The sequence below is a fragment of the Mustela erminea genome, chromosome 6 (genome assembly GCF_009829155.1).
Source record: "Mustela erminea isolate mMusErm1 chromosome 6, mMusErm1.Pri, whole genome shotgun sequence".
Taxonomy (NCBI): Eukaryota; Metazoa; Chordata; class Mammalia; order Carnivora; family Mustelidae; genus Mustela; species Mustela erminea.
In genome coordinates, this window is record NC_045619.1 from 87,337,934 (window position 1) to 87,361,818 (window position 23,885).

General features: G+C 56.1%; 1 protein-coding gene across 2 annotated transcripts; it reads right to left on the reverse strand.

The window, feature by feature from the left end:
• Positions 1-1,332: 1,332 nt before the first annotated feature.
• KRT80 (keratin 80) lies at positions 1,333-23,251 on the reverse strand. Of its 2 annotated transcripts, none has more exons than XM_032348271.1 (9): positions 22,797-23,167; positions 16,410-16,618; positions 12,041-12,101; positions 11,685-11,780; positions 5,363-5,527; positions 4,780-4,905; positions 4,009-4,229; positions 3,463-3,518; positions 1,333-3,328 (listed from the first exon to the last, which is right to left on the reverse strand). In XM_032348271.1, the coding sequence occupies exons 1-9, from the start codon at positions 23,094-23,096 to the stop codon at positions 3,204-3,206; spliced, it is 1,359 nt and encodes a 452-aa protein (XP_032204162.1). In that variant the 5' UTR covers positions 23,097-23,167; the 3' UTR covers positions 1,333-3,203. The 2 variants fall into 2 exon arrangements, with proteins under 2 accessions (XP_032204162.1, XP_032204163.1); XM_032348272.1 differs by having other exon boundaries at positions 3,235-3,363; positions 22,797-23,251.
• Between the last annotated feature and the right edge of the window lie 634 nt (positions 23,252-23,885).

A 23,885-nucleotide genomic window follows, 5' to 3' on the forward strand; every position in this document is an offset into this window, starting at 1 on the left:
GGAATTCACAGAAAAAAGCAAGTAGGGAATCAGTCTCAGTTCTAGGCCTCTCCTAGAGGGGAATATGGATTTTTCCATCAGTTTCTCCTGCGTTTCTGAGAGTGGGGCCCATCCTGCAGGAGCCTTAGAAGAATGGACAAACTCTGAGCAGAAGTCCTGTGGATGTGCTGTGTGTGCCCTGAGAGGGCCAGCCAGAGGCCTACTGGCCCTTATTGGTATCCAAACTAGTGGTTTTTTTTTTTTTTTTAAGATTTTATTTATTTATTTGACAGAGGGAGAGCGATCACAAGTAGGCAGAGAGGCAGGTAGAGAGAGAGGAGGAAGCAGGCTCCTCCTGAGCCGAAGGCAGAGGCTTAACCCACTGAGCCACCCAGGCGCCCCTAGTGGGTTGTTTTTAATCTAAAACTTGGGCTTATAATAACCATAGCAACATCACCAGTAATCTTTTACACTTGTTACAGTTCAGAGTGCTGGAAAAGAAAAACATGCTGTTCCTGATAGGTATGAACACTGCGCTCTCATCAGGTCCTCAAACACCCTATCAGATAAGTAGAGAAGGTCTCTGCACTTGGCGGATGAGTAAAGTGAGACTCCATTTGTCTGAGGTCTCAGTGAGTCGGTGAGTCGGGACACCAATGCTTCAAAGTCCCTTCTTTGCTCCTAAGATTCCTGTCTTGGAGACACCTGCTCTTTCTTCTTGGGGCTCACTTTAAGCCCCACTTCCTCCAGGAGGCCTGTGTTGATTATCCGGTTTCCTGAACAAGTTCTGTTCTTCCTGAACTTCTCCCTTGGTTCGGAAGTTTGCGATGGCTATCTTAGGTAGATAGCGTATCTCTCCACTGGAGTGTGAGCTTCCTGTGGTGGAGGGGTGGGGACCGTTCTAGGTGTCTTAGTGCAGGGCTGGGTTTGGAGAAGATCCGCGATCCTTGATCCTTGTTCGTTGATCTAGAATTTGGTTTGGCAGGATTAGGCCTGTACCCATCAGAATAGATTCTGGGCTGTGCCAACCCCCACGGTCGGGCAGAGTGCTCAAGAAGGAACCCGCCATCAGCTGGGGGATCCCCCATGTCTGTGCTTGCTGAGGCGGCCACGCGGTGCCTGGACACGTCAGAAAGGGCTGGGAACATAGGTCAACACTGGGAAAATCTCCTTATAGGATTGCAGGGTAGGTCAGAGAACTTTTTGTGTCCAAGCTGCATGGGTCTGAAGGTATAATTAAGTCCCTGGACCCCTTCCCCCATAATTGGAGAATCCCAAAGTTCTGTGGTCAGTCTGTTTGAGCAGGGTCTGACCAGTCCCGACAGGAGAGGTAAAAACAGACACACAGCTTTATCCATGGACAAATCTCAGCACTTTATTCATCCCTTGGCAGGGAGAAGGGGGCATTGCCCCAAGATGGTCAGCCAGCCAGATGGGGTGGCTGGGATATGTATTGTCTACCCAGATAGTAAATACAGCACTGATTATGCAGAAACAGGAAGGGAAGCAATAAGTTAAAAGCCACATAAGTTATGAAAAATAACATATATATACTTTATGTATCTTGTATCCCCACTGAGGATTTGCTCCCTTGGAAACCAATAAATAGGCAGAGAAAGAGCAGCAATCAGCACCCTGTTTGGGACTTCAGGGATGAGTCTAAGTCCGATTTCCCTCCAGCCTGAGCGTCAGTAGCCCTTCAGCGCCCCCTACAGGCATGGAGGACCTTGGGCCTTGCTGAGGCCAAGACCTTGAGGGATCATGTCCTGGAAAGTGAGATGAAGGAATCAAAGACTGGGGCTAGCAGAGGAGTGAGTCAGGGAGAGGGAGGAAGCAGGGAGCGAAGGAGAGAGAGTGGGTGCTGGAGTGGGAAGCTGGAGCCACCAGGATGGCCCTGTAAGCCCCAAAGGTGAGAGCAAGACAAGGAAAGAGGAATGCTCCTCCGAGTGCCAAATCTTCTCTTTGGATGCAGAATTCCTTTTTGGTTGTCACTGGAGCTCCCCGCCTGGACCAGAAGGGCTCAGAAACTCCCAGACCTGCCTGGACTGTGCCTTCTTCATGGCCCCCCACTGGGGAGGTGAGGAGGGGGTAGTGGGTGTAGTGGGAAGAGGGGGCAGGGGGGAAGAAAAAAAGAAGTTCTAACCCCACAGGTATGGGGTGTTCCTGGGCTCCCCAGCAAATGCAAGGAGGGATAGAAGGGAGGGTCGGGCTGTTCAGCCTCATGGAGAGAGCAGGGACCCTGAGAGGGGGATTCAGGGGAAATGGCCCATGGTTTCATGGTGGTGTTGGGGCTGGGGGGTTCTCCAGACTTGGTCTACCAAAGCCAGATTTCAGGCTTGGGAAACACCTAAGCATGGGAAGGGGGGAAGGGTGTGGGGTTTGGGGGAGTGCAGCGAGCTTGGATCCTGGGCAGGGTGGTGAACCTTGGGGTGGCAGAGAGCAGAAGGAAGGGCCAAATTCCCTTGCCTGGTCTCAGGTTGCCATCTGGCCTCCTCCTCACAGGGGGTTTATCATGGCAAGATTAGCATCTGGAGAAGGAGCCAGGAGGGAAGGGGCACAGGCATCTGGGCTGACCTCAGAGGCCCATGCTCAGGTCCCACAGACCCGGGGAGCTTCCTCCCTTCACTCCCTAATACTGTCAGGTCTCTGGGGGTGCCTAGATCCCTGGTGCAGGAAACCCAGGGGTGCTCTGCACCCAGCCTCCCCAGGAGCTGCAGATGGGGAGAGGGTGCCCAGGTCGTCCTCCTCGGCGCCTGATCCATGGCTGGCTGGGGCTGGGTGAGCGAGGGCACCAGCCTCGGTCCTGAGGCAGAGGCAAGGTAAGGCTTGATATCGGAGTTTAGGGCAAGGGTTGGGCGAAAAGTATCAAAGGTTCCTTGGTCAGAGCCCTCTGTTAGGGGAGGAGCCTCGGAAGAGAAAGGAGGTGGAGAAAAAACTGATCCCCAGTTCCAGTTTCTCCAGTCAGAAGACCTCTGGCCAGAAGGCTGGGAGGGTAGGACTGAAATATTGAGATGGAGCGGCGTGATTCTTAATAGCTGGTGACAGTCCTGTACCACCCTCGGCCACCCACAGAAAAGCAGTCCCGGTTTTGAACGCTCCCCCTTTCAGTTCAGGATCAGGTTTGCCTCCCCGCCCAACCCAGAGGCTCCAAGCTGCTTGCTTGAGTCCAGCTGAAGTCCCTCCAGCTGCAGGGGAGTGACCTAGGCTCCTGGGCTCCAGCTGCCTTACTCTGACACCTCTGACTCTTGCAAGAGGAACTTCTCGGACATTTCGGTGATTTTGATCACAGGGCCTTTTCTGTTCTTCTTTTTCCGGGAGGGCGCTCTCGAAAGGCTGGGCTTGGAGGCGGCTACAGGGAACATAAGGGGTGGGGCAGGGAAGGGGCTGGAGGTTGGGGAACCACGTAAAATGACACCTTTAGGGTCAGGATTCCCAGCACCGTGTTCCCTTCCCCACCATGAGTCCCTAGGGAAGTAGACTCACCGGTTCTGGATCTGGACTGCACCACGCTGACCATGGAGGCTGAAGGCAAGTCCATTCTGGGGGAGGACGGAAATAGGAGCATGAGAAGGGGTCTGTGGTTTAAGCCCCCCAACACGCCCCTAGGCCTGGGGGCCCTGGGGAATGGCCCTGGGGAATTTTTGGTTGTTATTCTCAATCCCAGGCTGCCCTGCCGTGTGACCCTGGCTAGCCATTTTGTCTTCTCTGGGCCTCTGTTTCCTCTCCCCTGCATAAATGGCTAACATTTATAGAGCGCTTAATTGTGACAGACATTTGCCTGCACAATTGTATCAATTCTCCCCACCATAGGCTGTGTTATGATCAGCCCATTTACAAGATAGGAAAACTGATGATTTGATGAATGGGCCAAGGTCCCAGTGTGCAAGTGGCTGAGGCCGGCCACGATCCCAGGTCTTTCTGACTCAGGGTATCCTGATGGAGGGGAAGTCTGGGTTTGTGTGGGGGTGGCCCTCCAGTCCTGCCCTCCCATGGCCCCTCACTGCACCCTGCCCGGGCCGCAGCCCTCACCGGCTCTCCTCGCCCTCCACCAGCTTGCGGTAGGTGGCGATCTCGATGTCCAGGGCCAGCTTGGTGTTCATGAGCTCCTGGTACTCGCGCAGCTGCCGGGCCATGTCCTTCTTGGCCTGCTGCAGGGCGTCCTCCAGCTGGGCCAGCTTGGCTTTGGCGTCCTGGAAGGCCAGCTCTCCCTGCTCCTCCGCTGCCTTGATGTTCTCCTCCAGCTTCAGGCACTGCAGAGGGAAGGGGCTCGTGAGCACTGGTGGGAAGGAGGGAGTGGGCCGGGAGCCCATCTCTGCTCTCCGTGGGGGTGCACAGGGCAGGGAGGGCTGAGCAATGGAGTTCTTGGGTTGTCAGGGGGTTGCCTTGCAGCAAGAGGGCATTCAGTGAGACCTAAGGTGATACATCCCAGAGGCCATGAAAAAGGGAGGATCCACAGCACCCAGAGGAACCTGTCCCAGCTGTCCTGACAGGCCAAGCACCTTCCCCAGAGCACTGGCTGGAACTGAGGCCAGGGAGGGAGGAGGTGGGCTCTGGGTGTTTGTGGTGGTGAGGTTCCGTGTCACTCCCACAGCCCTGGCCAGTCTACGGAGCACCTTCACCTGTGACACTCATGGGATCCTCACAGCCATCTTAGGAGGACAGAAGAGGAAACTGAGGCACAGAGCTGCTAAGTGACCTGCCCAGGGTCTTTCATGGACTCAGTGTGTGTGTGTGGGAGAGAGAGAGAGCCCTCGCACTCCTCCCTGCCTCACCCCCACGTGGGTCCTGCAGATAACTCACATGGCTCTTGATGGAGAGGATCTGGGATCGAAGCTTCTGGATGCGCACGTTGAGGTCAGCGATCTCACTGCGGCTACTCTGGAGGCTGTTCCCAAACTCAGCTGAGCAGGCAGCCCGCTCCTCCAGCTGGAGGGCGTGCAGGAGGTGACAGTGAGGGACAGTTCACTGTGTCCCACCCAGCACCCTTGCCCCTTGCCCCTTGTGGCTCCTTTTTACTCTCACCTCCCAGGCCCTCCTCCTGCTCTGCCCCCCAGCACTCCCCAGGCCAGCCTCACAACACCCAGCTCTGGCTGCTGTTACTGGGTTGAGTGGCAGCTGTTACTGGGTGGCTGCTGTTACTGGGTTGAGTGGCAGCTGTTACTGAGTGGCTGCTGTTACTGGGTTGAGTGGCAGCACTGAGAGCTTCTGATGGGAGCAGACTCTGGCCTCTCCCCCAGGGCATGGCCCCTCGGCCCCCTGCAGTGCGGGGCGCTCACATTCTCCATCGTGGCAGTACTCCCCACTCCCATCTCAGTGCTCAGAGCTGAAGGTGATTTCAGCCTTCCCCAGTGCAGCCCCTCCTGCCCCCTCCGTCAGCCCGAACCTGTCTCCGGGAGTAGGCCTCGGCTTCCTCCAGGCTGCGGGCCGCGATGGCGTCATACTGCAACTTCACCTCCTCCACGATGCCGCTCAGGTCGATGTGGCAGCGGCTATCCATGCCCACGGTCACTGACACGTCCTTCACTTGGGCTGCCAGGTCCTTCAGCTCCTGGCCGGGCACAGACGTGGGGGCCTCAATATTTTCATTTCTTCCCATCCTTCAGGATCCTCTTTCCTCCTCCTCTCTGTCCTTCTCTCTGCTTAGAAAATGCTAGCATTTCCCACTGGGGTACTTGTAACAGGTCAGGCTCTGGCTTTCCTGCTGCCCTCCCCACTGTCCTCGCCAGGCCCACAAGACTGCCAGCCCCAGGTTACAGAGAGGAAAGACATGGCGGCACGGAGAGGATATGGAGACAGCTGTGGGCAGAGTGGGCCCCCAGAGCCCTTGCTGCTCCCGCCTAACTCCCCTAGAGGGGCAGAGGCAGGAGCCGGAGCCTCTGTCTGTCTTTCTAGCCCCAGCTTTGCAGCCGCATTGCACATTGCCCTGTCGCAGTGAGTCAGGTGGCAGGGAGCAGCCAGGCACTGTGGGAGGGGGGGTGGGGCTCACCCGGGGGAGGGAGGGCCAGGGACGCACAATTACTCCTGCAGGCATTCACAGTTCCCCCTGACCCTTACTTAAGTACTTCAGTCAGCAAGTCTTGGTCAATGTTACCATTTTTCTGATTGCCTCATATGTATGTGTGTGTGTGTGTGTGTGTGTGTGTGTGTGTGTATGATATATATGGTTTTTCTTTTGTTTGTTTGAATCTGGACCCAAAGAAGATCCCTATATTACAATCAGTCCATATGTCTCCAAGTCTCTCTTTCTCTGTAGGCACACCTCCATCTCTCTCTCTCTCCCCCTCTCTCTTCTTTGCTATTTTTTGTACCGAAAACACTGGGTTGCCTGAAGCAGTCCCCACAGCCCAGACCTTACTGGCTGCACGGTGGTCTGGTGTGGAACCTGCTCTTTGGCCTTGTGCATGTCCTGAGACCTGGCAGCTGGAGCTGAGGCCTGCTGAGATCCAAGTTCAGTTTTCATCTCATGACAGCATTCTGACCTTGGGTGCTGACTTCAGGCCCCCTGCTGACCCTCAGTCTGGCCTTATGCCACAGACTGTGTGTGGGGTTGAGCCTTTGGAGTCTGCAGCTGCCAAGGCCAGTGCTCTGGCCCCCAGCTCGTACCCTGCAGGGTGGGCTGGGTCAGTTAGAGCCCCAGGGATGGCTGTGGAGGCCTGCTGAGGAAGGCTGCCCTTCCCTAGGCTGCTGGCTGCCCGACCCTGCCTACCCACACCCCTGGTGACCAGGATTGGCTCCCACGAAAGGAAGCTTGGGGCGAAGGTCTGCTGGGGGCACACTGTCTCCATCCCAGAGCTGGCAGGACCCTGAGCCTAGTGGCCGGCCGCCCCATGAGGCTCCTGATGAAGGACTTTGGTTGATCTTCAAATGAATTTAACAAACATCTCTGGGCAAAAGCAGGAGGAACGCGTGGCCCCTTGGCAGAATGAGGTGGATGGTACCTACAGACTCATGTCCCACCTTTGCTGCTCGGGTCACCCTCAGGGATTGACATTGCCCACATGGAACCGAGTCCCGGGCAGGCCTTGGCCATGGACACTTTCAGGAATGCAGCTTTGAGGCTTCCTTGGTCAACGAGCGATGGGGACGATCCATGGGCATAGAGAGTTCCAGAGAAAGCCCTTTAGCCCAGGCCTGAGCTGGCATTTGTTATGGGCCAGGAAAAGGGCCACTGTTATGTTGGCATTTGTTATGGGCCAGGGCCCTGTCAGAATGCACTGGAGCAGGGCTTCTCCTAGCAGGGAGAAGGGACTGGCAAAACTGAGCAGACGAAGCAGCCTCAGATCCTTTCTGGAAAGAGGTGGGGTAGGCATGAGCTTGGTGAGCAGGAGTAGGAAGCGGAGGGTTTAGAGCATCTGTAGGCCTGTTGAGGCACGCTGGCCCCCGCTGGGCCGCAGAGGGCATAACAATGCTGGCTTGCATGCTGTCACCATGGCACGGGCCCTCCAGGCTGGCAAGAACAGAGCCAAAGTGAAGTTTAAAGCTTGTCTTCAGAGCTGGGGACTGAGCAGACAGCCTTGTGTGGGACCATCTTGTTTGTGGTCCCCGGGTCAGGGGAGGCGGTGACGCTCAGAGGAGATTTAGTGTTGCTCCATGAAATGTCATGCTTAATTAATGGCACCAGGCTCTGAATACTAACCCCTTCTTAGCAGCTGTGTAACCCTGGCCAGGTTTTTAAACCTCTTGGAGCCTCTGTTTTCTCATCTTTAGAATGGGTATGATTATAGAATTGAAACCACCTAGCATCTGTTAATACTTATCATGTTCCAGATTCTGTTCTCACTGCTTTAGGATATAGTAACAAAACAGTTCCTTACTGCAGGCCAGTGAGCTGGGCTCTATCATTTCCCCCATTTTACAGATGGGGAAACTGAGGTTTAGAGAGATAGAAGAATGTGCTGGAGCTCACAGAATGACGGACCCAGGATTCAAATCCAAGCTGCTCTAACCATGATCCCTCCTTTTATAGGGTCGCCGTGAGGAGTGAATGAGATTACACCTGAAAAGCATTTCCCACTGTGCCTGGGGCATAGTAGGTGCTGAGTAAATGGTAGCTAAGGATACTACTGTTGTAACAGGTGATAAAGGCGAGGGGTGGGTGGTGGTGGTGGTGGAGAGGTCCAGAGGCCGAGGCATCTATTCCTGGAGCAGCCTCCCTGGATGCATGAAGGCAGGCACCAAAGCAGCTTAGGCACATCAGGCTCTTTCTGCAGAGAAGGGCCTTCTGGGAGGTGCGCCGGCTGTGGGGGGCTGTTGGTAGATTGCCCAGTTCGTCTCCCCAGAACAATAGCTTACGAATGGGGTGGATAGCATTCAGGCTGGAGGCAGCCAGGCCCCAGACACACTTGGTAGCTGGTGTGTACCTTGGAAGCAGAGGGGAAATGTGAGCCCTTGAGTCCTCTCACCAGCTTATGTCCCTGAAGGTGAGGGGCAGAGGGGTTGGCCAGGAGGCTGCAGTATATACAACGAGGCTCTGAGTGGCCCATGGCCATTGACATCTGAGAATTTATCCTGGCCTCGTGCGTATGTGTGTGCATGGGGGCTAGAGGGAAGGGCTGTTTTCTGAAATGCATGAAAAGCCATGCTTTTCTGGTCTGTTGTGTGCTCCAGAGTCGAAACTAGAGTATGCAGCCCTCCCGGAGCTCCTCGCGTCCTGCCGTGTTTTTCTTTCACCCGAGTCAGCCATGGTGGGCACCTTCCCCTGTAGAGACCTGCTCCGTCCCACGAGCCCTGTGTGGTTGTGGGCACTTGAAATTCGACTAGTCCGAATTGAGATGAGTTGCAGGCATAAGGTGCACATCTGATTTTGAAGACTCGATGTGGGAAAAAGATTGTAAGAGAGTCTATTAATTTTTTGTATTGGGTGCCTGGGTGGCTTAGTTGGGTAAGCGTGTTCCTTTGGCTCAGGTCATGATCCCAGGGTCCTGGGATGGAGCCCTGCATCAGGATCCCTGCTCAGTGGGAAGCCTGCTTCTCCCTCTCCCACTCCCCCTGCTTGTGTTCCCTCTCTCGCTGTCTCTCTCTCTGTCAAATAAATAAAATCTTTAAAAAAATAAAATAAAATGTAGTTACTAGAAAAACAGTTGCATGTGTAACTGAAAAACAGTTACTGTTTCTCTTAGTGCCAGTTTAGAGACCCACTGGTGTGGGGAATCTTTTTACCACGGGATTAGGGCTGCCTTTCAGCCTGCGGTGTGCCTGGAGAGAAACACAAACCTTATGACCTGACACTAGTTTGGCACCTTGCTGCCCCCAGAGTAATAATCACTGGTCCGCGCACCGAGCAAGCCCATGTTCCCAGCAGTCCCTCTTCTCCACAGCGCTGCCACACAGCACGAGCCATACATTTACCCTCTCTGTACCAGCCCCCGCAGTACCCCCAGGAGCCGCCAGGCACAATGAGAATGAGATCTGACACCAGCCACAGCTGCTCCTTCCTCTCAACCCCCTGACCTTGACTTTCCCCTCCACCTCCAGCAGGACCACATCACTGGGTTCTAGGTGGCCCGGCCCTTTTCATCCTCCTGAATGATCTTGCTCAGATATTTGCTGACTTGCTTATTACCTGTCTCCCCTCTTAGCTCAGTGGCAGCCCCCGAGAGCATGGACTTTGCCCATCATGCTCATGGCTGTGATACTGGAACCAGGCAGCCAGCAGGTGAGCAATAAACACTTGTTACACAGAAGAACGGATTTAGTCATCAGCAGAACCTGATGAGCCTGGTATCATCACTCTCCCCATCTTACAGATGAGGAAACAGGCAAAGAGAGGAGAAATAACTAGTCTGAAGTCCTAGAAATGGAAAAGGAAAGCCAGGATTGGGGTCCAAGGGCTGCTAAATCCAGATGGAGCAGGGGCCAAGAAGATTTGTAGGGGTGCCTCTGGCAATGCCCAAGCCTGTCACTGGCCATGCCTGGCCTACCTCCCATTAAGTCTCTATGCCGGCTGGGCCTTGATCCTGGCTGGGAGCTCAGGCTCTGGGCTTGCCGAGGTGCACAGAGCCCAGTGCAGATTCTGAAACACTGGGCCCACTGCTGTCTCCCTGGCTCCACAGTAAGTGTGGGCAGAGGAACTCCTAGCCCACTTCTCCAGCCACTCAGTGGGCCCCGTGCCCTGCTCACCTCCAGAGGGCTCAGCCAGGGGTGGGAAGCTGCTCAGGGCAGCCGATGTCCTGGTCTGCCTGGAATGGCAACCTTCCTGCAGCTCCCCAGGGTTGTGCTATTCTTTCCGCCAGGCCACCTCCCATGGCCACAAACAGGTCTCATGGCCACTGAAGACCCCATCGGGGGCCAAGCCTGCTGGAAAGCAGAGTGGCCTGTATGTGGCCACGAGGTCCCCATCTCCCTCTCCACAGGATGAGGCCGCCAAGCTGTGGTCAACAGCCCCTAGGGCCACTTTAGCAGAACCTTAAATTTAATTTAATCCTTATTTTTTTAAAGACTTACTTATTTATTTGAGAGCAAGTGAGCGAGCAGGGGTAGGGACAGAGGAAGAATGAGAGAGAATCTTAAAAGGCTCCCTGCACGGTGCTCGATCCCACGACCTTGAGATCGTGACCTGAGCCAAAACCAAGAGTCAGACACTTAAACTTAACCGACTGAGCCACCCAGGTGCCCCCATTTTAGCAGAACACTCTGATGGCAGTGGTGACCTTGATCCCTGCTCTGAGACTTGGCTGCGCTGCCATAGTTAGGCACCAGCGGTTTACAGCACACCGGCTGCCAAGTCCTGTCATCCCCTCCGCCTGCTCCTAGCTGAACTGCAGCATGACCCTCCTATCTCCGGACACAGGGGATGTGGTGCCCAGAGGCAGAGTGGAGTGGAGGGGAGTGTATGCAGACAGCAGCGGGGGCCCATCTGTGGACTGCACTGACTGGCCTTGTGGGGTCGTTGTACCCCCAGGCTCAGCAGAGGACTTAGAGACACAATCAGAAGATATCTGGAGGCTCCCCTGTCTGCATTTACAAGGTCTTTTTTGTTCTGGCAGAAGCTAGCATTGTCTGGGAACCCAAGAATCTGACTGCAGGTCCTCCCTGCCTAAGCCCCGAACTGGGGAAGGCCAAGGGCATGACTGTCCGGCCTAGGCCTGTGGGTACCTGCCATTTACGCTGCAGGGGTGGGGAGAGATGAGTCTAGTAAGAACAGCTATTCTTGGGCACCTGGGTGGCTCAGTGGGTTAAGCCTCTGCCTTTGGCTCAGGTCATGGTCTCAGGGTCCCGGGATGGAGTCCTGCATTGGGCTCTCTGCTTGGCAGGGAGCCTGCTTCCTCTTCTCTCTCTCTGCCTGCCTCTCTGCCTACTTGTGATTTCTCTCTGTCAAATAAATAAATAAAATCTAAGAAAAAAAATAAAAAAGAACAGCTGCTCTTAGGCTGGTTCCCTGTCTCTCAAGCCACTTTCCAACCCTTGCCTGGATGCATGGGTCCCCAACATGCCCTCTGCACTCCAGCACATTCCAAGAAATAGGTCCTTCTTGAGCATGAGGCCTCTTGGGAATTTGCCTGTGCTCCATGAAAGGAGGGGTGAGGGGACGTATTGGGTTATTGACAGCAGTGCGGGAAGGGAATGGGAGAGCGTTAGGTCTGTGTTATGTCTGTGATGACTGCTGCAGGTTCCATGCCCCGCTAGACACCCTTCCCTCCCCTGCACCCCTTACCTGGGGACAAGTCAACTCTTGGCTCAATGGGACGCTGGTCTCATTTTCTCACCTGCTCATAGATGTTTTTCATCAGCTCCACGAAGCTCTGCAAGCCTTTTAACTTGGTTTCCAGTTCGGTCCGACGGAGACACTCTGCATCCAGGTCCTGGGGGTGGGAGCAGTGGTGAGTGCTGGGGAGGTGTCCCAGGGTGGGAGTGGGGTGCCCATCTTCCTGAGGGAGATGGGGGTCATTCCCAAGGAAGCCCCGGCTCAGTGCCTGGGAGAAGCCTCAGGGTGAGGACAGGTACCCATATCTGTCTGTGGTCCTGGGACTCAAGCCTTGGAGGGCTTTGCTTGGGGAGCCTGAGGGAATGAGGGCAGAGGGTCCATGAGGAAGGAGCCCCTGGGGCAGGCTGGGCTGGCTACCTTCTTCAGCTGGACGAAGGTGAACTCCATGTCTGTGCGCTTGGAGATCTCCTCCTCATACCTGGGAGGGGAGAGGGAACGAGGCAGCGGGAGAGAGAGAGAAAGAGAGAGAGAGGCCACTCAGCTACAGATGGCAGGAGCTTGGGGTATGATTATCCCTTCTGGACTGGGGCTCAGGGCCTCTGCTGCCCCATTTGGTGCCTTGTGCACCAAAACTGGCCTTTGCCTTGGGTAGATATAGCCCCTCGTCTATGACACATCTCTTCTAAGCCCATGACACCATTCTCTCACTCCTTCTGGATGATCAGCTAGACCTCTCCCTAGAGGCATCTGTCCCCTTCCCGGCTCGTCGTCATAGCCACCTCCTCCAGGAAGCCTCTCCTGATTGCACAGCCCTGTCAGCCTAACTTTGTTCTCTTACCTTTTCCCTCTCTCCTCTCCCAAGAATCTCCATTTCCTATAAGCTGTGCCTTTGGCAGAGTCTGCTCTGAGCTGTCTGCTCACAGATCACCCTCTCCCTCCTCCCACCCTCCCCTCTGCATTGCTAGCTGGTAGGACACCATTCCAACACGTTCCCTCCCGAGGGGAGAGTGTGGATGTTGCAGACAGACCCACCATGTATTCTTGGGCATGTAACTGCACCCTCCTTCGTCGGCTTCGTGTGTGTGTGTGCGTGCGCGCGCGCACGTGTGCACGCGCACGTGCGGGGGTCAGACCAAGCCCAACCCTGACACCGTGACAGATGTGCGTAGTAGACCCTCCACGAGGGTGGGTTCCCTCTCTTACCTTTGCCTCCTCCTTGCTCTACGCCTCCTTGTGTTTGCAAGGAGGGTCTGGGTCTGGGTCTCTAACCTTAACCCCTGGCTCTAATCAAACCTCGTGGCCCTCTCCGGGCTGGGTGTCTGCCACCACAGACTTCTCCCCCTTGGCCCTGCCTGCCTTCATGGATGTGGGGCTTCTGTGGCTTCCTGTTTTCTTCCCTCCGTTCCAGGGAATGCTTGAATCATTGGCAGCTCTAATTACAGCCGCCCGCCGGCCCCGCTCCCTGACCTCACGGGCAAGGGCAGCGTCACCCATCGCCCACGTCAGCTGGCTGGGCCCGCCATCACTCGGGCCTTGTTTCTTACCAGCCTTTACCTGAGAAACTTAGGGGAGCAGACCCCAGCGGATGAAAGCCCGCCAGACACTGGGTCTCTGACACTCAGTGTGCTTAGCATACACATTTTCCTGGCTGCAGCCTTGGCTTCCCGGGGTCTGCAAGGGGCTCTCAGGGTGCCGGTCGAGGGCACAGTGTGGAGGGAGGACAGGGGGAACTGGTTGGCAGTCTGGGGCCTACCAGAGCCAACAAAACGCCCAGGAAGCTTTAACTTGTGTCCTTTTCTTTGCAAGGAAGCTCCAGAGACTCACTCCTTGGGTTTAGATCCTGGCTCCTTGCTAATAGGCCATGGAACCATGGCTAAGCTGCTTGTGTGCCTCGGCATGACAACACTGATGTCATGAAGGTTATATAAGTCAATATGCGGAGCGTTTACAACAGTGCATGACACCTGCTAAATCTATCATTATTACCTGAGCTCTGTTCTAGCTAACACCAGCCTTGGCCTCTAGCATTTCTGGAGAGGAACCGTGGGAAGCCTCATGCAGAGAGTGGGTGGTTCTCTGCACTCCCATCCCAGACTTCCCACTGGGAATTTGGTGGACTCTGAGGGGTTCTGTGCCCTGGGGCATGGGTCTAGGGAACCCCAAGCTGAGAAGCCCCTCACTGGCTGGCCCTCCCTGTGTAAGCCCAGTGGTCAAGGCTCTCCCTTTCTCCCCTCCCATCTGGATAACACAGTTCTGCCTGCTGTGGGGCAGGACCTTAGAGAGAGCTGTCCAGGGGGTGTTCTCTGAGGTGTCGAACCTCCTCTCTATCCCTCACTGTCCTTTTAGTCTTTTTGTATAGCCTTCCCTCCTCCTTTATCACCAGCTCCACTGGATTTCAGCCCTAGTTCACCCCCTCAACCAGATACTCTTGTGCAGTGAACCTCCTGCACAACTGTACATGACACCCCCAAGTCATTTGCTCTGTGGTCTTGGGCAAGTGGTTTCCCCCTGGGGGGCCTCAGCTTCATCCTTAGTAAATACAAGAGTTAGCTAGATGATCCTTGGGGTCCTGACTATATCCTTTTGGAAATTTCTATCATTATAGAGACTTAGGTAAATGCTATCTCCTCTAATCTACTCGTAATCCCCTGCCAGTCTGCCAGCCACTAGTTCCCAAACCCATTCCCAGCCCTTTTCAGCTTGTCACACCCACCCTGGGCTCCCCCCCCCCCCCACTTGTTTATTTCTGGGAGTGAAGCTGATCTCATCAGCCTTGTAGAGACAAGGCACACCCCTCCCTGTCAGGGCTTGGCCTGGCGTCTCCAGGCTCCTGGGGCCCCCCAGGCTCTACACAGCCAGGCTGCAGCTTCCCCAGCTCTGGTGGTGGATCTAGAAGCCCTCCAAACTCACCTCCCCCAAATCTGGTGGGTTTCCTACCCAGAGAGGGGGAAGAGAGGCCCTGAGCCAAAACAGCAAGCTCAGGCTACAGGTGGAAACCAGGCCGCCTGCCAACTGAGGAGGCTGAACCAGATTAAAGCAACAAGTAGTGTTTGGACAGAACTTCCAGTTACAAAGTTTCTCCATGGTGATGATCTGGCTGGGCTCATGGGAGCAGCTTCCTCCCGTGGCTGGCTAGGGTTACAGATGGTCTTAGTGCACATGGCTCTGTGACCCAGGACAACTCCCTGCCCTCTCTGGGCCTGTGTTTCCTTCCCCATGAAATGACGATGATCCCAGGCCCCCATCCAGCCATTCTCTGGTTCTTTGAGGATCAAAGAACTGCCAGACATCAGTGAAATGACTCTTGGATTCTGGTGTGCTAATATGATTCCCCTCATCACCATCAGATATTTAAACTAGGCAGCTCAGAATGGGCAGTGAGGTTCCTGAGGTTCCCTGTGGGGGCTGGGGGAGAGGTGGCCCCTTGGCCATGGAGGGGCCCAGCCATGAGGAGGGGTCCAGTCCAGGACTGCAGATCACACTTATTGGCCAGAAAATTCCAACTAGATTCACAGATGAGGAATTTGAGGCCCCCAGAGTGGGGAGAACTTGCCACGTGACCGTCTTCTCTGAATGTGGCCTGAGCAGGGGAGGTCACATGGAGAGAGGGTGGACAAGCTGAGCCACAGCCCAGATCTGGGCTCTAGACAGGGTGCCCCAGGCCCTTGGCTGCTCCCAAGACTGCATGCCTCACCTTGGATTGGCTGGTGTTGGGGCTGGGCCAAGCGCTGGAGGAGGGGTGGGGTGCGTCCAGGCACATCCCACCCTCCCTCACCTAAGCTGAGGACCTCCTCAAAAGGAGACCAGACCAAAGGAAGGAGCCCAAGGACACAGCCTCTCTGCTTCGTCTCAACCTCCCCGTCCTTGAAGCCTTGCCCGCTGTCTGGTCACAGATGTCACCTCTCCTGTGAGGGACCCAACCACCCGGTCTGCCTCTCCACACGGCCCAGTTCAGCAAACCTGTGTCAAGGACTACTGTCAGCCTTCTAGGGGGTAGAAGAGTGGCCATTTATGGTGGTGTGGGTTCAGGCTGATCTCCCCAGTTCCTCCTCTCATGCCAGCTTCAGGACGGCTCAGCGTCACCCTTCCCGCTCCACACGGGGGGTACTGAGGTTTGGATGTTGAGTGACTTGCCCAAGGTCACAGAGCTAGCGAGGGGTGGAGGCCAGGAGTGAACCCCTTCCAGCCTGTGAGCACCTCACAGGCCGGGGCTGTGGCTTCCTCATCTCTCTAGACCCCAAGGCGCCCACGGAGTTCAGGCAGGCATTAGCCACTGGGACTGTGTCTTTATTCTGACAGACCTCACCGTTTCTCTCCCCTGCCTGCCCCTGCTTCCCTTTCCAGCCCACTCGAGATCAAGTTTCCAAACCGTATCTGAGGCAGGAGCCCATCAGTTGCTCTAGCCGGTGACAGTTTCCCATTGCCAGTGGAATGTGTGGGTGAAAGCAAGTGTGTTTACGGGCACAGGGCAGGGGGCAGGGGACAGGGACTGAGGTAGTGTCTGAGGCCGGTGACCACAAGGCATAGTTGCCAGTCAGCACGAGACTGACTTGGTTGCAAGGGCCACTATTTGAGACGGTGGCTCACGGTGGCACTGCCATCTCCTCCCGGTATTTAGAATACTGGCTGGCCCACAGTAGGTGCTCAGTAAGCACATCTGTAGTAGATAGATGTTCTTTAAGGACCTTTTCTCGTTTTCCGGCTTGGGTGCCCTGGGCCTTGCCTCAGGGGCCAGGTTGGTTCCCACCCTCCGTTCCTGCCCACTGCCCCTCGTGGCGCAGCCCACCTGATTCGAAACTCCTCGACCTTCTGGAGCACCTGCAGCAGGCTGGCCTCCAGCTGTCCCCGCTCCTGGTTCACTTTGCGTAGCTCCTCCTGCAGCCGTGCTTGGTATCCCTCGTAGAGGTGCCCGAGGTCGAAGGTGCCAGAGTCCTGGCCTTGCAGGAAGTGCCAGCGGGTCTCCAGCAGCTGGTTGCGCTGCTCCAGGGCCTGCACCTGGGAGAGGAGGGGAGCGGCGGTGAGAGTGCCTGGCGTGGACAGGTCGCCCGAGGCGCTGGGCCAGCCTGCGGGCCCGCATGGGGGCTGCCCCGGGCCCGGGGAGCTCATCTGCTCTGAGCTCACCACCCGGTACCTCTCTCGGCGCATCCAGATCTCATCTGCAATTGCTGATGCTTCACACAGAAGATGGCAAGATAAGGAGGGAATCAGAAAGGGGTGGAGCCAATTAGCGAAGGTTTCCTCAGGGAGGAGCAGGGCCCAAGAGAGGAGGGAAGGGGCTGAATGTGCCAATGAGATGACAGGCCCTCCACGTCTGCCTGGGGCTTGGGTGGGAGACCCCAGGGAACACAGGGTGTCAGAGGCCTGTCTGCCATCCCCCCTCCCACCCCAAGCCGACAAGCCTTGTCTCATCTTGCCGTGGAAGCTCGGCAGGGGAGGGCCTGGTTCGTCCTTCATTGTTAATCCTTCTGACAACCCGGGACTTGGAGCTTCTCCAAACCTCAGTTTCCCCTGCTAGAAGTTGGGGCTGACATGGCCTGTCCTGGCCACCACATGGCCTGTCCAGGCACCATGGCTGTCTAGGCACCGCAGGGCTGCCTGCGGGAGGAAGCTGGGGACAGGCCCTGGGACAATAATACCAGCAAACATTTATGCATTCCCTACTGTGGGCCAGGCCTTGTTCTAGAGGCTGGCTGGACATCTTTGCCTCATTAGCGCCCCACAACCTGATGGGCTAGGGGTAGTTGTGGCTGCATTTTACAGAGAGGCCAAATAACTTGCCCAGTGTCACTAAATTAGCAAGTGGCAGAGGTAGGTGTGGAATCCAGGGTGGTGGGAGTTTAGATTCTTTCAACCCTCAGAACTGGGGCCTCCTGTCTGGCTGCAGTCTCCGTGGGTGCTGGGACCCACCTGCCCTTCCTGGACTGGCTTCTGCCTCTAGTTGGAGGCCAGTGTTGCCTTGAGGGTGATGACTTCGAGAGCTCTGGGCACAGCTGTTTCTCTCAAACTGCCTCCTTCCCGCTCTCCTGCTCACAAGGCTGCAGGGACCCCCAAGGCTCCCAGCTCAGCCAGCGCATGCCGTCAGGATCACTCTTGAATCCTTTCCTGCCTTCTACCCAGTCCAACCTGGGGCAGCCTGGGGTGGGGGTGGGGGCATCCCCTGCCTCTGCCCAGGCTGCCTGTCCTCTCCAGGCTCTAGCCTTCCTCTCACTGGCTTTTCCACCGTTCCCGTCCTTTCTGTCCCTCCCAATTTGTGCTCCCAGCTCCCCTCCTGCAGGAAGCCTCCAAGAATCAGAGCTCAAAGGGCGCCAGGCTGGCTTAGTCGGAAGAGGATACGACTCTTGATCTTGGGGTTGTGGGTTTGGGTGTAGAGATTACTGAAATAAAAAAAAATTTTTTTTAAAAAAGAAAAGGAAAGGAAAAAGGAAAGAATTGCAGCTCAGAAGAAGTCCCCAGCCCCCTGGCTTTTCTTACGAGGTTCTCAGTTTATCTGCTCCTCATTTGTCTGGACCTCCCACTCTTCCCGTCAGACTGGGAGCCGCCTGCTCTCTTCTTTAAAGACTATATTTTTTAAAAAAAATTTTATTTATTTATTTGACAGAGAGAGATCACAAGTAGATGGAGAGAGAGGCAGGCAGAGAAAGAGAGAGGGAAGCAGGCTCCGCGCTGAGCAAAGAGGACTCGATCCCAGGACCCTGAGATCATGATCTGAGCCGAAGGCAGCAGCTTAACCCACTGAGCCACCCAGGCACCCCCACCTGCTCTCTTCTTGAGACCCCTACCATTTGGCGCCCACGCCAGGGGCAGCTGGGAGAGTCAGCTGGGGCCTGGCTCCTGGGCAGGCTGTGTGCACTAGGGTGTTGTGACGTCCAGCCCAGTCATGTTCCCTATGACCACAAGCAAGCCGCTGGCTGTGCCTTGCCCACTGCTGGCACTAGCTCCCGGGATCACAGCTCAAAGAGCCAGAATCCTAGCCAGATCACCTGGCTTGTACTCTTCATCTACAGAGGGGGAGGTGAGGGCCCAGGGTGGTCAAGGGACTTGTCCAGGATCCCACGGAGACTTGGAGGCCAAGCTTCCCAGGCAGGAGCATCTGATAGCTGCTGCCCACTCTGGATTTTCAGGGACTCTCTGTTTCTTTTGAATTTAGGGGCTGGGGGCCCCTTCTCTTTCTTCCTGTCCTGTCCACACTCTTGGGGTTTTCCTGTGACACCTGAGCATTCTTGTGAAGTCCCCTTTGACAATGCATTAGACAATACTGGCTGGAATCCTGGGCTAGGGCCTTCGTGGGCTGTCGTTCCCCTGCTTAGATCCCATCTGTACTGGGACGTTCTGCTCACAGCCAACCTAAGCCTGCAGTCTGCTGTTGTCAGAGCCAAACAGGTTCCGTAGGGATGGCAATCAGGAGGGTTTCTGTCCTCCTGGGGTGTTCGAGAAGGATCTCTAGTAGGGGGAGACACTTGCTCACTCCACCTTCCTTTTGTTTTGACAAGCTGGAGCCCTGTGTTTACACTGAGGGTGAGGTGAGAGGAGAGATGTGAGGCTCCTTCCTCCACTCATAAGCAAAAAAACACCCTTGACACCAGGAAGTTCTTCCCTTAGTCTAACCTCAATTTCCTATGCTTCCGTACTAGCCGCTGGGAGAAGGTGTGCGTTTGGCCAGCCAGTCCAGTCACAGGGCACTTTTGTCCCCTGTCCCCTGCTGCCATGTGTGTGTGTATGTGTGTGTGTGTGGGGGGGCAGTGTCTTGTCTCAGTGGGTGGGGATGGAAACTCACCCCCATCCAGGACCTTCCCAGCCCAAGGCTCCTCCCTCTCTGGAACAAAGGCCTAGGGAGGGCTGGGTAAGCAGTTAATTGCTCTAACCTGTCAAGGCTGCTGATCACTCACCTCTTGGTCCCCTTCCTTCCCGTTCTGGCTGACCCCCACACCCCTGAGATCATAGGCAGCATTCCAGGAGGGGCCTCAGAGAGGCAAGTCTACTTGCCTCCCATTTTACAGGGGAAGAAACTGAAGCCCAGAAACACAGAGCTCCGTATGACCCAGCGCCACCGTCAGGCTGAAAAGCAGGCCCACCCCCAGGGTTGGGGGAGATATGCTTTTTGTATTGGGAACTGAGCAGCCCCAGTGGCCTGGAGTTCCTGGCTGGGGGGTCCCCGCGGAGGGCGGCTTCCGATCCCTGGCCCACAGTCCCCGGAGTGGCGACCTGAGTGGTGACCCCAGGGTGTGTAGGTCCTTCTCTTCCCATTTGGGTGGTTATCAGTTGTCAAACTCTCAGCCCACCAGGAAGGGCTTGTTTGTGCCCTTCTGCAAGCAGACGCCAGCTGCACAATGGCTCCAGTGACTTCCAGAAGCCACACAGGCCCATGGGAAGACATTGTGCCTGTCCCGCTATCTCTGGGCCTTTCACTGCCCCTCTTAGGTCCCCTTTTTATAGCCTCCTCAGGTGGGCTGCTGGTGGTCCTTTCTCTTGTCCCGTCTCCATCTCGTCTGTGGTCTGGACATGCAGGAGAGAGGGTCCAGCCAGCAGCCTTCTCCCTGCCTGCCTCAGCCTCCCCTCCTATTGCTGCTGCTCAATCTTCCTCCTCTCAGGACTGTATTCCTCCCTGTCCTGGCATGAAATTGGGGTCATGTACAGAGCAGGAGCAGAGCAGGAAGGTGGAATGTGACGCTCAGAAAGGGTAAGTGGCTTGCTTAAGGAAACACAGCCTGCAAAGGAAAGAACCAGCCCCGCTCCAGGGACCCTCGGCCAACTCCTGGGGATCAACGCCCCAAACCTCTTTCTCTGCCTTCTCTTCCTCCTTCTCCTTCTTGGTGCTCTCTGATTTCTCTTGGTGCCTCAGAGGGCCCAGAGGGGATGAGGAGTTGAAGGGCCCCTGTCTGTTTCTTCTCTGCCTAGAGCCCCCAGGCCTGCGTGGTTGTGGCATCTTGCCCCATGAGCCGCTCCTACCCACGAGGCTCTCCCACCCTCCCTCCCTCTTCTCAGGCTCCTGCCTGGAAGGGGCCAACTAGGTTCAAGAGCTCCCCAGGCTGGGCCCATTGACAATATTTTTTATTTAGCAAACAGAACCCACTTGGTACATGGTAAGTGCTTCATAAATGCTTTTCAAAAATGATCCCATTTGATCTTGACCAGCCCATGACACGGATGCGTACTGAGAAGCAGAGAGGTTAGATAATTTGCCTGAGGTTAAACAGCTGGCCAGAGGCGGAACCAGGATTCAAATCCAGGAATGGGGTTTCACCTCAGGCCCTTGAGGCCTTTATAGGGAGACAGGGAGGGGCATGACTTAACAGTCTGAGCTAACAGCCCCCTCTGTAGAGCTGGTGGACCAGCTGGGGCTCTTTGGCCCCAGCGATCAGGGTCCCCAAGAGGCTGGCATCCATGGCTCCTGGCGTCCTACCCTGAAGAGCACCTGTCTCAAGGCCAAGGCTCTAGGGTTGGGAGGCTCCAGTTCTGCTAAAGACCTCAGAGGGCGTCGGACTGGCCCCTGGGCACTGGACCCCAGCCCCTTGAGCCCCCTCCCTGTGCTTATATACGTGTCTTATCCCCATGGCCCAGGCATAGGGTGATATCAGCGCTGGCATTCAGAGAGAAAAGCCACCCATCCGAGCCAAATTACATAGCTCATGAAGCATTCCTTTTAAGGGATTAAAGCGGTTTCGAGAGGAGGTGGCTTTGCAGGGACCTGCCTCCCAGGTGAGCGGGCTGTTTTCCTAGGGCACACAGCCCAGCAGTGCTGGGCTCTGCACAGCCGGCTGGGGCCGGGGGAGGGAACGCTCTTCCACAGTGGACAGTCATCCTTCTCCAGCTGTCACTTTCCCTCCTCATCCCCCCACCCTGGTCGCCCTGGGTGTGGGTCGGGGGAGAGGAAAACAAACCTGCAGACCTGAGTTCAAGTCCCGACTGTACTCCTGGTGGTAGTGTGACCTTGGGCAAGGCACTTAACCTCTGGGATGCTGTTTCCTCATCTCTATAGTAGGGGAAATGGCCACTGCGGAGTGCGGCCGAGGGGGCTAATGACACATGTTTGCACAGTTCCTGCAGAGAGCTCGGTGCAAACAGATGCTCCATACGTGTTAACCTTTTTCCCCTGCCCTTCTCCACGGATGCCTGCCTAACGGGGGACCCTAGCAACATGCAGAGGAACACAAGACAGGGAGACATGCGCAGGAGAGGACTGAAGCGAGGGCAGAAGGATGGGGCTCTGGCATACTGAGTAGGAGGGAGAAGTTGAGTTTTCCTCATCTGTAAAATGGGCACAAAAGGACTTCTTTCATAAGGTTGTTGAGGGAAACATGTAAAGCTTCCAGCATGGTGTCTGACATGTAGTTAGTAGCTGATGCTGCTGTTACTATTTATGATCCTTGTTTCTGGGCAGGGCAGGGGGTGCAGAGCTGGGAGGGTCAATCTGGAGAGGTCTCCTGGAGGAGGAGAATGAGGAAGGGGTTCTGGAGGTGAATAGGACTTTCTCAGTGCTCTTGAAGACCATGCCCTGGGGTGCAGATGGACAGGAGTGCCTCACACCAGCATGCCAGCCAGGGCAGTGGGGTCTAGGAGGTCTGGGTGCTGGGGACTCACTCCCTCTCTCATGTGGGCACCGGGGAGGCCTGGCTGCCCGTCTGCTTCTGACTCGAAACCTCAATTCTCCACATTCCTATCTCCTGACAGGCTACCTCCGCATAGCTAATCCAAAGCCTCCTTCTGGAGGCCCTGGGTACCCCTTTGGCTCAGCTGACCCTTTTGACCTCCAGAAGCTGAGCAGGGTCAAGGCCTGGAAAGAAGGGCGGACTCTTGGGGGCTCATCTCCTTTGTCCACCTGCCTTGGAGTCATATGGCAAACCATGTCCCCATCAGCCATTCCCATGAGAGGGTATCCTCCTGGCCACATTTGGGGCTCCTCCCTAGTGTCCGCTGAGAGGGACAGTGACCCCAAGCCACGAAGCACGTTATTACCCAGACATCCCTCAGGGCCATCCCGGGGCCTCTTTCTCCCCAGCGTCTGCCCGGATGGCTCAGCGACTGCCCTTGCCATCTCTCTGTTCAGAGCCAGCCTGCCGGCTTCTCATTGGCTGGGATCAGGGGTGGGGCAATCGTCCCGAAACACAGAGCTCAGCCACCTGCCCAGGTCTGAAGGTCCTTAGGTTTCAGGACCCACCCCCCTACTTCTGCTCACCTTGCCAATCAGGGAGGCAAACTTATCATTGAGGACCTTCATCTCCTCCTTCTCTTGGTTCTTCTGCTGCTGGATGGCTGGGTCCACTTTGAGGTCCAGGGGTACTAGCAGGCTGGGGTTCACGGTTACCTTGGCAATGGTGCCAGCCGCTTCACAGCCTGTGAGGCTGCGGGAGCTGAAGCCTGGCCCGGGGGTCCCGCAGATGCCCCATCCCGAGGTCCCAGGCCGGGGGCCGCCCGCAGGGGTCACCTCACAGCTGCTAAGGCTGCTGAAGCCAACGACGCAGGAGCGGCAGGCCATCGCGGCCCCCGGGCCCGGGACGCGGGCGAGCACGGGTGTGTGTGTGTGTGTGAATGAGCCTTTGAGGGGTGGCAGGCAGCTGGCTCTGGTCTCAGGCAGGGCAGGCTGGGGACTGAGGAGCAAACACCTGTCCTACAGTGCTCATTAGCTCCAGGAGGGCGGGACGCCTCCCAGCCCGACCAACCTGTTAGATGATGCCATGTTCCTGCCCCTCCCCCCGCACCACGCATGCATCTCCTCCCCAGAGCCTGAGATCTGCCTGCTTGAGGGGGCTCTTCACAGCTTCCCCCCCACCCCATGGAGCTGGGTCTGGCTCCAGGGGAGGGGGGGGTGAGGCCTGGCTGGCAGGTGGGCTGGGTGGGGGTGCAGTGGTGGCCGAGGAAGGGCAGACCGGAGGACGAAGGAGAGAGAGGTGCAGAGAGCACCTCTCACCACAGACCTCACTGCATACCTGAGGGCTGACGTAGCTGGGCTTACATACTTCTGGAAAAGATGAGGCAAGCGCGGGCCGTGCGCTCCCGGAGTGCAGGGCAGCCATCCCTGGCAGCATGCCATCCTGGCACTAGGAAACAACACCTTTTTATTTATCTTCTAGCTGCCTGAGAGTCTCCCGGGCTTATCTTCTCTTCCTGTCTTCCTCCCTCTCTCCATCCTTCCTTCCTTTGACCTAGGGTTTATTGAGCACATACTAGCACATCCCACTGTCTTAGAAGCTGGAGAGGAAAATGAAGGCCAAGTCCAAGAGCCCTTGGCTTTGGACAGGTGAGACTTGAGCTCCAGACTCAGCCT